This window comes from Apus apus, chromosome 17 (genome assembly GCF_020740795.1).
Source record: "Apus apus isolate bApuApu2 chromosome 17, bApuApu2.pri.cur, whole genome shotgun sequence".
NCBI classification, from domain to species: Eukaryota; Metazoa; Chordata; class Aves; order Apodiformes; family Apodidae; genus Apus; species Apus apus.
Genome location: NC_067298.1, coordinates 11,918,187 through 11,931,010, shown reverse-complemented (window position 1 = coordinate 11,931,010; position 12,824 = coordinate 11,918,187). Strand labels below are relative to the sequence as shown.

The following is a 12,824-nucleotide window of genomic DNA, read 5'->3' as shown; positions in this document are numbered from 1 at the left end:
GGCTGAAGAGTAATGAACTTGTTTTCATGCTGTTCCGGGGAAGGGTGAAATCCTGGACACCACTGTGCTCCTGAGGACCTGTGTGCAGGGTGCTGTGGGGATGCTGCGGGACCAAAATGAAGACCTTAGCCGAAGCAGAAAGAGAATTAAGATACTCCTTGGTCTTCTGTCCAAAGAGGATGACTTGAAAGGTGTGTGCCCCCTGGCTGCAGCAGACAGTGCCCTTGGTGGTCTAGGGGACCAGCAAAACATGAGCTAGTTCACTGGGGGCCCAAAGGTCAGTGGTCTATGCTGTATTGTGGACAAGGTGGATCTCCCAGGCAATCTCCCAAGGAGGGATGTGTCTGTGCTCCAGTCTGTTGCTCCTTTGATGGCTGTAGGGCTCTTCCTGGAGTTCAGAGCATGGCTTTTTCTCTGTCTGGGCTAACACTGGTGGCTGATTTTTATTTTCCCCTTAGCCAATTATTGACACAACTGTAAAATGCTGTGCTCAGTGTGATATTTGGGTTTTGATCCAATGCTATTAGAAGAGAAAATGCAAGTTCCCTGTTGCTTTCCAGCCTCTTTCCTGAAGATAACAAAGGCTCGTCTCTCCAACCTTTTGAAGAAGCAAGAGGAAAATTCTCTTAACCCAAAAAAATGGGTGCTTCGGGTAGCCTTCAACAGCAGTGCTCTCCAGGAGGCAGGCACCTTCAGGTGAGCACAGAAACGCTCTTGGAACCTGCAGGCTCCCAAGAAACATCTGCAAATGGCAGCTGTGCAGCAGAGACAGCAGTTCTGTGTAATCTGAATATTTGCAATGTCAGTCTCCAATCTGTGCTGGAAACTTTCTGAAGGCAGTTTTGTCCTCTCCTGGCTCCTGAGGGAGGGTGACTTATTGCTGAATGGGCTGTACGGGGGCAGGAATGGGCAAATGCACAAGTGCTGTGAGAGGAGCAGTGGGATTACAGACAAGCCACGAGAGAGAGAAGTCTAGAGGTTTTTGTTGATGGTGGTTTCTTTGCCTTGAAGGCAGGATCAGAAGTTTCTCACATGCAAATGTCAGCGTTTTTTCAGGACAACCACCTCCTGATTTGCAGATATTGTTGCTCACCTTTCCTGGGGGTGTCTTAATCTCTTTCTGCCCCCACAGGCACACCTTGTGGAAGCGAGTCCAGAGTGTGATCACTCCGTTCCTGGCTCTCCTGATTTCTGTCATAGACAGAAATGGGAACCTGGAGCTGTTGGCCAGGCCGGCAGCTGAGTGGGTGACAAACCTGTGGATGTTCATCTTCAGTGATACAAAACTTCTGACTGTCCCTTACAGTGTGGGCAAGAACAGGTGAGCCCCTGGAGGGAGCAGCAGGAGTGCTTGGCTGGCAGCACGGACCAGTCCAGCACTGGTTTGCATCCACACAGGAGAGGAGCACTGCTGGTTGCTCCCTTGTGCTGTGCTGAGGGCAGCAGGGCAGTCCTGGGTCATTTCACCAACCTGTTCTTTCTACCTTGTCCCTGGTGCTCCTGGGCTTTGCTCTCCAGCTCTTGGCATAGTCACCATTCTTACCCAGTTCTTGAAGCCCACGTGTCCTGCTACTGCAGCCCTTTTGCGAGGGAATGCTGAGCTAGTCCTAATGCTACAGAGTCAGCAGGATCAGCTGTATTAATGAGTCCTTTGATTCTTTCCCCTTCCCATTCCCTTCTGGGTCTAACTTTCTGGTTTCTGCACCTTCCTGCCTCTGTCTGAATGTGTTTCCCAGGCAAGAGCCTAGTCTATTAATGAGCTTTTAATCTCCTAGCTCTCAGCCAGAGATCATTCTGGTGCAGAACAACATGATGGTGTCTGCTGATGCTGGGAATGAAATGCCCTTCAGCTGGAGGATAAAGGAGTACTTGGATGACATGTGGTTGGAAGCTCAGTACATCCAGAACATTGAAGGTGAGAGCCTGGCTTGAGCTCCTGACACAGAGCATCTCCACCATTTGCCCTGTAAACTCTGGTTTGTCACTACTATGCCTCTACCTTTGTCAATCTGGTGCCACCTTCAATCTCTGTGCTCACAGGAGCCAGCAGAGCTTTGTCCAAGTAGCTTTTCTTTGTGCTTCTTACTCTTTCTGTGCCCTTGTATTCAAAAGGCTGTGGAAATGCCAAAAGTTAAGAACAAGGTGAGATTCCATAAATATGACCCTGGTGCCTGGGCTGAGAAGGCCTGGCCCCAAATCCCTCATTAGTGCTCTGAATGAGGGGAGTTACATATGCATCAGTGATTAATTAGGTGTCAGTCTCTTGAGGATAGAAGCTGTGTCAAACCCAGGCTCCTCCTAATACGGAGTTTTAATCTACATTCTCATTTTCCAGACCAAGCTGAGAAGTTTCTGGATATCTTCCAGAAAACTGCATTGGGAAAATTTATCTCTGCTCTGACTGAGGAAGAAAGGCAGATGCTCTTCCAGTGCTACATCACAGACTTTATAGCCTTGAGCATTGGTGTGTCCTCACTAGAGCTGCAGGTCAGTGTCTGGAACAAGAGCTGGGAACCCTTTGGATGGAGAGAAGAGTGTGATGCCCATGGACATGCCCTTCTGTATCAGTCTTTTCTTCTCAGATAAAATCCCCTCTGAGACAGGCTAATAGCAGGGTGGCCACAAAGCAGATGTATTTGATACAGAATGGCTGCTGAAATTGCTGAGACCTTGCTCAGAAGAGCAATTCCACAGGAGCACCCATATGAGCTGAGGCATCATTTAAGGCTCTCCTCGTAAAATACTGACTCTCTTGTTTCAGAGGATTGATTTTTCCCAGGGTTTCCAGTACAAAATGGGCTATAAAAGTTCTTTTTAATTATGTTAACTCTTTTCTAAACTTCCAGTGTCTGCGAAGTGCATTCTTATCCTGCATAGAGGAATGGAAAGCAGCATCTCCCAGAAGAGAGGAGATGGTGCCATCCTTGCCTTGGGTCCACCTTGGATACAACCAGTTCAAGAGCCGCCTGCAGAACTTCTCCAGGATCCTGGCTGTCCACCCCCATGTGGTTCACCACCTTATTAACCTGACAAGAGATGGAAAATCTCATAAAGAGATGGTAGAGTCACTGTCAGACACTTTGTGATCCTCAGGGCTCTGTCTTCACTGAATTAGCTGCTCAGTTTCCTTTTGATTTCAGGAACAGTGAAGTAGGAAGCACAAGCTCAGAATCCTCAGGAATAATCTGCTCTGTTATCGTTGCTACTAGCAGGATTTAAAATAGTTTGCCCTGCTTTCACATCAGTTAATGGGATGTGCTAATTATCTGAGCCATGAGCATTCCAGAGCTTAAGAGAATCAAGTAGAACATTATTCAGTAGAACATGTGCTCTAGCAAAGCAGATGGAGAACCCAGGGCTCATAAATCATTCTGAAATGCAATTGGTGCCTTATCCTTACACCCTGTGTGTGTCTAGGTTTTAGATGTGCTAGCTGCAACAGCGTGTGCTGAGGAGCTGGAGAATCAAGTGGAGGGAACTGACCCAGAGATCTGGCTGCAGAAAGTGAAGAATCTTCAAATGCCTCTGGAATTTCTTTGTAAGGAGAAGGATCTTCAGAGGAGCAGGAGTTGGTGCCATCAGCTGCTAAAAGAACTTGAGTATGTACCTCAGATCCACTGACAATCTGAATCCTTTGCCTTGCTGTTCAGAACATGAGTACAGGTTGAAAGCTGCTCTGGTGCTGCTTTTCTCAAGGACTTTTCAAGCCTGTCCAGGTTCCTGCTAGGCTCAATTACAGACCAAGCATCAACAGCCAGATTTTCTTTCCTTATCTCATGTAGATTCTCCTTCTAAATCTGGTAGTGTCCTTCAGTGCATTCCAGCTGGGTTCAGAAGGTATTTAAAGCTCTTCTTAGGTTCCTGTTATCCAGCCATGTCTCCTCATTTCATCCCATGTGCATAAACACTGAGAGATGGGGAAATTCAATGCATTTGAGATGGAGTCTTGTCTCTTGGCAGACAAGCCCATAGAGCTGCCCCAGTTTCTCACAGACCTTGTTTAGTTTAAGCAAAATGAAGAAAGCACAGTTAATTGTGGATAGTTTTTAAAATTACTTCCTTAATGTAGAAGTTAGAGGTGTGAGAACGTCTTCACAGTGGTTTTCATTCTGCTGCAGTGTCTCAGGACAGGTTCCTGTGCCATGAACTCACCATGTGAGGTGCTGGTATGTGTTTTGTCCTGGACAAAAAGCCAGGGCTGAAAACCAAAGGGCAAAGGAAGAAATTGCATTAAAGTGCACAACTGCTTTAGTGGTGAGCACAAAAAGCAGTGAGATTATTAGTGACCTCATACTGCCCTTCTGTTGGTTCTCTCAGCTCAGAGAAATGTCCCTTTCCTTCCCCCAGAGTCTGCTGGAACCGGGTCTTGTCCATGTCCCTGTTTGTCAAACATGTGTTGCTTGATGTCAATACTCTGATGCCAGGATTTGACAGTGTGGTGAAAAAATACACTTTACTACTTGGCAAGGTAAGCAAAGAGGTGATTTCACCTCTTCCCTGTTTGGCTCTGCTGATATTGTGAATTTTTGTCTCTGGTCTTAGAGCTGAGTCATTCAGCTTTGTCCTTTTCCTCTGCAGTGTTTTCAGCACGGCTCAGACATGAAGACTCATCCAACTTTTGTTGCAGTGATGAAAGTTCTGTGCCAATGTAAGGAGGAATTCAGCAGCAGGCTCTACAGGTAGTGACATGGAGACAAGTTGCAGGCTCTGGTAGGAATAGTGCCTCTGTTGCCAGCCTGTTTCTGGGTGTAAGGCACTGCCACATGCAATGTCATAAAAGCCAAGTGAAGAGCACCCTGAAGCTAAGCAGACAGCCAACAGGCTTTGCATTATCTCCTCTTGGTCTACTTGCAGATTAGTATCTTATTAAAGGCTTTTGGTTAGACAACATTGGAGCAATTGTGTTTGTTGCTGTTTCTGAATTACAGATACGATCTGAGGTCCTGTTCCATCTGCCTGGGGGAGCCGAAGGATCCAGTCTCCCTCCCTTGCTACCACGTGTTCTGTCACAAGTGCATCCGAATGTGGCTCGTGCCAGCACAGATGCACTGTCCGTGCTGCAGAGTGGCCATTGAGGATGAGAATTTAAGTGTCTCTGTGGAGCTCAGGTACTTAACCCTGTCCAAGTGTTGCAGTCAGGCTGGTTGTGTGAGGAAATTCTGATTGGCAGCTCCGAAGTTGCCAGCAGAAGCAGAATGGGTGGAGGGAACTCTGCTCTCTGGAGCATGAGCAGGTCCTGTCTCTTTTCTCTTTACTGTTTCAAAAGAAAGGAGGAAGTTGCCTTGGACCTATAAGAAAACTAGTTACAAAATATGGTCAAGCTAAAGCACTGTCAGTGGCTGAATGGGACAGGGGAACTGCTTGTCACCTTGGATTGCTTTGTGACAGCACAAAGCTCTCAGTGAAGGTACCTGGCACCATGTTGCCTTTCGTGGTCCTGCCTGTCAGCATGGAGCAGCCTTTGCTACTGAGGTGTGGCACAAAAACAGCCTTTTGGAAAGCTGGAGAAGGGCCTTACTTCAGTGACTTGGCTGTGTCTGCCTTGCTTCACCCATGACTGGGGTGGTTCTGTGTTTGAATGCTGCCCTCATGCTTTTTGCCTTCCCCCAGAGATGCCATAGCAAGAAACGCCAAGTTCCGGCAGTGCTGCAATAACTTCTTCATCGATGTGGTCACTACCATGTGCTTCAAGGACAATGAGCCCCCTGAGGCAGAGGTGATCAGAGAGCTCCTTGACCTGCTGTTTGTTCACAGAGTCCTCCTGAAAGGTTCAGGTGAGCTCCCTTCACCTTGATGCTCGGCCTCATGGACCTGATCCTCTTGCCACTTTGTCACTTGTCGGGCTCATCTCTTGTGTCTCCTCAGACCACCCGGAGATCTACACAAAATTCCTGTCCCCATTTGATGAGGAAGTGGATGAGACTCCCATGATCCGCTCGGTAATGCTGAAGCTCCTCTTGAAGTACAGGTGAGCACAGACAAATGGTGGATGTTACACTTGGTTCAGCTTTGGTTTTCATCAGACCAGAGTCTGATGGTTCTCCTCACTTCATGCTACTCATTGAATTTGAACTGCCACAGGGTGACATTCATCCTGTGCCTATGCATTAGTTATGCAGCTTGGCTGGTCTGCTTGGAGCTTGTGTCCAGTACATGCCCAGGCTGTGCCAGGGTGTAGCTGGCTGTTCTTAACCTGAACCTGTGCTTATTGTGGGTGGCTTGGGTGACCCAGAGGTAGCTGACCAATGGAGACACTCCAGATCAGCACAGCAGTGCTCCTTGTCCACACACATTTGGTCAAGCTGATTGCTTACACAGACCTCTCAGTTCACACCAGCCTCCCTTGGCAGCCAGTACACAGAAACCATTTCTCAAGCATGATCACCTCCTCAATTAGATGCCTTGAACAGATTAAACAACTTATACCCTAGGGATGCCAACTTGGCGTGGCTGATGAGAAGCCTAGCTCAGTGTGGAGCGAGATGTCGTCTGGCAAAAGGTGGCACAATTGCCTTTCCATCTTCCAGATGGATCCAGAGTGACCCCTGCCTGTACCATGGACATGGCTAGTAGTTCCATCATGCTGTACAACACAGGCAGGGTGTCAGTATTGCAGCTGTGGAAAGGGGGTGTTTCTCTCTCCTGTAGCTTCAAGGAAGTGAAGAACGACGTGCAGCGCTACCTCTCCCTGGTGGAGCACAGTGAGATCCTAGAGAGAAATGATAAAAAGGAACTCTACTTGCTGTTTGTCAACTGCTTAGAGGTAAGAGTGCTGGGAGGGTAAGAGCTGGGCAATACAGCTGTTGCAGAAATAAAGTCAAGAATAGCAATTCTCTTTCATTGTTAGGCAAGTTCATTAACATACCAGCTGCCCAACTAGAAAGCCCAAAAGGAAGATTATATCAAATCACCTGGTCAGAGCCTGCTCTCAGTAACTAGCCTTAGTTTTCCAGGTCAGGCTTGTGTGTGTTTGCAGCATGACAGAAATTCTCCTTTCTCATAGGCACCTTGGACAGGTGTCTAAGTGTTACATGAGGTCCAGCTGCACTCAAAATCCAACATACTGGGGAGAGCTTGGGCATATATTGCTCAAGAATGTGTTTGATGTGGCAGAGCTTTAGGATAAGCACCACAGAGTCAGAGGGAGGAGCTAATGGCATTGGGCTGCAGGGTGCTGTGAGACATGAAACTTTCATGTGCTCACTGCAGTGTGGCTGCATTGAAGGTATAAAGTACCAGTGCACAGGACAACTGATGCAGTGGTTCTGCCACTCATGCAATATTCTGGTCCATTTTAGGATTCCATGTGTGAAAAGTCTGAGGGCAACCTTGGATATAAGCATATGAACTATCTGCATGGAGACAGAGGCTTTCCAGAGAACTACCTCCCAAAGAGCAATGGAGAAGCTCCTCAGGAATCATCTGTTGAGTACCTGCAGGCAGTAGCCAAGGTTCGCTTGTACCTGAGCAAGGCTGCAGAGCTGCTCTATGACCTACACAGGCCCACAGGTGAGTCTGATTATCCTGCTGTCAAATGGAAATGCTGTACACAGAGCAAAGTACCACAGGAGGTGGGCTGGGCACAGCCAGTGCACCTGTGCTGTGCTAGAACTTGTCTTGATGCATGGACAACAGCGAGTGCATCAGCTTTTTCTCTTCTGTTTCATTAGGAGTGTCAGTTACTATTTGCCCTCTTCATGTATTAGCAGTGCTCAATAACTAGTAGCAAGGTGCTGGTGACCCCTAGGGTGCAGTTGCACAGCAGCCAGGCCTTTAGAAGGAGATTTATTCTCCAGATGCTAACAATGAAATTTTATTTAGGGCAAACTAAATTGAACTTTAATGAATAAAGCATAAAATGATGCTTCAGATGCTTGGCTGTAAGGCTTAGTGTTTTATGTGAATAAGAGCTCTGCACAGCTAACAAGGATGAATACTTAAAACTCCTTTTAATTATTTTTTTGAGCTGATTTACTGACTCAATAAAGGAGAACAGTTGGGAAAAGTCTGATACTTATGCAGTCCATGAAGCATTGAAGTGCAGTAACATAACCAATTTGGATCCAGCCCTTGCACTGAGGATCAGACTAGTGAAATCACCCCAGGAGATTGTTCTTAGGGAGCACCATCACCTTGGCAGTTGAGACGGTGGAAAGACATTCTTGAACAAGATGGAAAAGTGCTGAGAACAAACTACCAGTAAATAGGAAAACTTGTCCTTGAGAGAAGGAAATGGAAGTAGAGTATGTTATACTCTGTTGAAGAAGTGAGTAATTGTGTAAAATCTGAGGAAACACTCTAGATGAGTATCTGAGGAAGAGAGGGCTCAAGATCTCCTGTGTAGTTAGTGAGTACTAGCAAAAGGAGCTTGGGGCTGCAGCTAGTGCTGACAGAAAAGTGTTACAAGGTAAGATGTGGTTTTGCCTGTGGTGTTTGTATTTTTTTTTCCCTTCCAGAGCAAAAGCAGGTGAAGGAGAAGCAGTATTTCTTGGCCAATGTGAGGTCTTTCTGTAGCCTTGCCAAGAACAACTGGCACCGTGTGTTCCTCATCAGGAAGATTGCTAGTCAGTACGGGATGGAATTTGCTCAGAAGCTTGTCATGGACACACGGTTTAACTGGGTGTTCCCAGCAGAAATTCTGCAACAGGTAAAGAGGTGTCTCCTTGGAGAGGGCTCTGGTCTCCTTCAGTCTGTGCTGCTTTGGGGGGTTTCTGCTGTTGCATAAAGATGACTTCTTCTCCCTCTCTGGTGGATGGAGGCTGTTAGGGCAGTGAGGAGCTGGCTGGGTTGCTGCGCCTGCCCTGCTGTCCCTTCATGAAGGCTGAAATGCCTCAGTTCCTGGGAGGCAGAGGGGATTCTGCCTTGTCCAGTGGCTGGTGAATGTCCAGAGTGCTCACCATGGGCTTTTCCCTCTGCAGGTGCAGAACAGACAGACTAATCACATCGATCGTTACCTGGCATGTGGTGAGAGCTACAGAGTCCTGCGTGACGCTGTGGGGAAGGCCATGATGAAGTGCAAGACTGAGGGTCTTCTGGAGGCTGAGAAGGTAGGCCACGTTCTCACCCGAGTCCTCCTGTGGGCCTGGATGGCCACTGCTGAAGCCTGCTGTTCCTGCTGGCAACGTCTCTTCCAGTGGAGATGCCTGGGTTGTCTTGCTTGAAAGCCACTGTGGCTTCTGCTGGCAGACACCTTTGCTTTGCTTTCCCACCCGTGTTCAGCACACACAACTCTGAGGTTGTTCCTGCCTCCTCTCACTCCTCCCGTGCAGTGTGCCACATGGGTTGCTGTGCAGGGAGCAGAACAGGCCCCTTGCAGCAGCTGACTGCAGAGCAGCCAGATGAGAAACAAAGCTTTGTGCCCCTTCCCCGCCTGCCCACCTCAGCCTGGCCTGGTGTCTTGCCACACAAAAACCAAACGGGATTTCTGTGCAATTGGAACATTTTTCCAATCTGTATTTTGTGCATGAAAATCCTCAGGAAGAAGTCTGCAAACAACGTGCCCTTCAGTTACCAACTATTATTCTCTGGCTGGATTTTTCCACTTGTGTGTAGATTTGATGGAAGGCACGTACAGGTTGCTGCCTATTGCATCCACAATTCTGACCAGATGTTAGAAGAATGAAATACCTGAGAGGTTTTTGTGTTAAAACTCTCTCAATCAGCTTGAGTGCTGTCAAATTACTTATTTATGGCTTGAGCAGCCATTTCTACACTGTCCCCCTCATTTGTGGGCAGAGCTGCACTGCACAGCTGCTGCAGCCTGCACACACAGTAACCAGCTGAAACCTTGTCAAATCTGAGTTGTCACAACCATAGCCCCTTCTGTGCCTTATCAGTTTTCTTTCCTAGGCATCCAGCAGCTCCCAGGCTGTGCAATCTGTCCATCTGCTCCTGGCTATTTTCAGGGAGGTCACTGCCCTGTATGGAGTTAGTGACTCAAATCTTCATCCCAAGCAGCAGGTAAGATAGTTCACTTTGGAAGCTCATGACAAACACGCTTCATTGCTGAGGATGAATGATACTTAAATCATTGGTGAAAGAGCCTGTTGTTCTTCTGCCCCAAATACAGCTATGTCCTGATCAGAGGGGACTGAAAACATTTGAAAACGTTTTCAAAGCAGGAGCAGCACACCTTGGGAAGCAGCTGATAGTCCTCTTCAGTTTGGTGGGCAATACCATGCTGGTTTTATTTATTTTAAAATATGTGCTTTCAGCAAACAGATGCTATGACTGAGTTCATCAACAACTCCCAAGTCCTGAGTTCTCCAGACTTGCAGCACTTTGCAGCCTCTCTTGTGAGGAATGCAGTGCCCTCACTGGAAGTGCATCCTCAGAGCTTCAGCCAGGATGGGGCTGTCATTGAGGTGGCTGTTCACACTGCAGCTGTCCTGCTGTGTGGGCACAGCCCCCTCCTGCAGCCCTTGAGGAATCTGGCATTCCACCCACAGGACATGCAGGTAAAGAGATTTAACTCAATTGGTATTTCAACATATTGCTAGTTCTTTCATCTGTCTGCTGGGTCCTCTCTAGCCTGACCTCTCTTAACATCAAAAGCACCAACTTACTGTTTGAGCTGTGAATTACTGGTGTACAATGACTTTGGTGTTGTTGGGATTAATTAGCACAACAGGCAGCTCTGGACTGGGACCTTTTCAAGGTACCTCTGCATCCTGAACAGTTTCAGGCAAATACTTTTGCTGACATTTGAGAGAGAAAGTCTGAAAGAGTTGGCAGGTCATCCTGGGCAGGTTAACTGCTCCTGGAACCCTGGGCTGAGCCGGGGCAGAGGAAGCTGCTGCTGGTTGTCCAAGACATAAGGAAACATGCTGGTACCCACCAGGGTGCACTGGGCTACCTCAGGAGGAATCCAGCATGTCTGGAGAGTGCATGTGCAAGGTGTAGGAATATTGGCAGTTCTTGGGAGAGGATTTTCAAAGGCAGAATTTAAAAACAGGCATGTACCTCATCTTGTACATGTCTTTTCTTCCTCCTCATGAATAAGGAGCCACTGAGCAACTGCTGCAGAGAAGAACTGATTTATGTATAAATTAATCCCCTTTCACTCCTTTTTCCTCCTCAGCACTCCTTTCTGCCTACAATGCCAGAAGATGTATTGGCCCAGGCAAGGACCTGGGAAGGACTGAGCTCTCTGCACTGGTACAGTAAGTGCTCCTGACTAGTTGTGAAAGAAATTAAAGGATAATCCTTGGTTTTTGAATGAAACTGTTCCAAATGTGAGGACAGGCACACTCCTCTCCTCAGCATGAGTTATCCTTTGCAAAATAAGATTTGTAGCTACAGTTTATGTGAGTAATGCACTGAAGTGCATCGAGCTTCTATTTAGTCTCAATTCTATAGCTGTTTACAAAGTTTGAGTGCTCAGAAAACCTGTCCTGTTACTTCTGGCAATGCTCAAGTGGTGTGAGGGGCAGGGGAGTACTCTGCCCCCTTCCTGGCCACCTTTCAGTTCTCTGCTTTCCACAGTAGGAGCTTACTGCAGACTAGGAATCTGGGCCTGGGAGAAGTCATGCTTCCCAGCCTGTTTGGTGCTCAGCAGCAGAATCTTTTAGGCTTCCATTCCTTGTTCCTCAAGGAAAGAAGCACTGAAAAATCCCTTGGGTTCCTGTGTGGGCCTATGTGTCCTTTGAGCTTTGGGGCTGTCAGGGCTTTTGATGAGATCTTGAAGCATATCTCTTGCTCCAAGGTGGTGGTTCCTGTGACAGGAAATACCAGGGGCTTTATACATGTCTGTCTTATAACAATGTGCTGTTTGTTTTTCTTTTTGATAGAGTGTCCAAAAGGCCACCCCTGCCTTGTGGGAGAGGTAAGAATTTGAGAGTGGTGGGTTTTTAAAGCAGGTGGTGTTTTCCACAAACTGTTTAATTTATTGATTTTTATGTTAACTTCCAAAATTCTCTATATTACTAATGATTTTGTCATCGTCATGTAACATTTAGAGCAGCTCTGAGCTCTGAGCAGCTTATGCCGTAAATCTAGGAGACCAGAGGCAGGCTCCTTTGTCCCGGTATGGAGCAGGTTTGGAGCGAAGCAGTTAGAGCTTGGGGTTTTGTTTGGCTGCTGGAGAGGCTGTTTCTCTGGGGCTGAGTGTTGTCCTTGTGCTTCCTGGCAGTGCGGGCGCCCCATGGAGACCAGTCGCTGCGTGGACTGCGGGGCAGAGGTGGGAGGGCAGCAGCACCGCCCCGTGCCCGGCTTCCAGGCGCTCGGGTAGGTCTGCAGTGCTGGACCAGGCAGCACTTCCCCCTCGTGCCTCGAGGGCGAAAGGTACCAGCCGCTTCACCTGGCCGCTGAGAGGGGAAGAGGCTCAGCTCTTGGCGTGCGGGCATGACTCGGGTTTTGCAGAAACTGCCTCAACAGAAGGTCACAGAATCATGGAATGGTTTGGGTTGGAAGGGACCTTCAAGGTCATCTAGTTCCCCCTCATGGCAGGGGCGCCTCCCACCAGCCCAGGCTGCTCCAAGCCCCATCCAACCTGCCCTTCAACACTGCCAGGGATGGGGCAGCCACAGCTTCCCTGGGCAGCCTGGGCCAGGGTCTCACCACCCACACAAGGAAGAATTTCTTCCTAATGTCTAATCTAAACCTCCCCTCTTCCAGTTCTGCTTCACTCCCCCTTGTCCTATCACTACACACTCTTGTAAAAGTTCCTTCCCCAGCTTTCCTGTAGGCCCCTTCCAAGTACTGGATCTTGTCAAGCTGCTGGTTTAGGGTTTTCCACCTCCTGCTCACCCAGGCTGATCCAGGTTGTGTGGTTCTGCACCAGCATACAATAATAGCCAACATGGATCAGCATGACTGAAGAACTT

General features: G+C 48.0%; 1 protein-coding gene across 4 annotated transcripts in view; it reads left to right on the top strand.

Moving 5' to 3' along the window:
- Positions 1-12,824, top strand: part of RNF213 (ring finger protein 213) — a 50,408-nt gene that overhangs the window by 30,029 nt on the left and 7,555 nt on the right. For all 4 annotated transcript variants that reach the window (XM_051635120.1, XM_051635121.1, XM_051635118.1 and 1 more), the window contains 21 exons: positions 44-191; positions 561-696; positions 1,133-1,321; positions 1,776-1,915; positions 2,336-2,487; positions 2,847-3,059; positions 3,418-3,599; positions 4,348-4,468; positions 4,579-4,679; positions 4,929-5,108; positions 5,611-5,774; positions 5,866-5,968; positions 6,649-6,763; positions 7,299-7,509; positions 8,457-8,647; positions 8,919-9,047; positions 9,850-9,960; positions 10,215-10,457; positions 11,081-11,162; positions 11,790-11,824; positions 12,131-12,225. In XM_051635120.1, the coding sequence (XP_051491080.1) occupies positions 44-191; positions 561-696; positions 1,133-1,321; positions 1,776-1,915; positions 2,336-2,487; positions 2,847-3,059; positions 3,418-3,599; positions 4,348-4,468; positions 4,579-4,679; positions 4,929-5,108; positions 5,611-5,774; positions 5,866-5,968; positions 6,649-6,763; positions 7,299-7,509; positions 8,457-8,647; positions 8,919-9,047; positions 9,850-9,960; positions 10,215-10,457; positions 11,081-11,162; positions 11,790-11,824; positions 12,131-12,225 (3,041 nt within the window). The remainder of the gene's footprint in view (positions 1-43; positions 192-560; positions 697-1,132; positions 1,322-1,775; positions 1,916-2,335; positions 2,488-2,846; positions 3,060-3,417; positions 3,600-4,347; positions 4,469-4,578; positions 4,680-4,928; positions 5,109-5,610; positions 5,775-5,865; positions 5,969-6,648; positions 6,764-7,298; positions 7,510-8,456; positions 8,648-8,918; positions 9,048-9,849; positions 9,961-10,214; positions 10,458-11,080; positions 11,163-11,789; positions 11,825-12,130; positions 12,226-12,824) is intronic.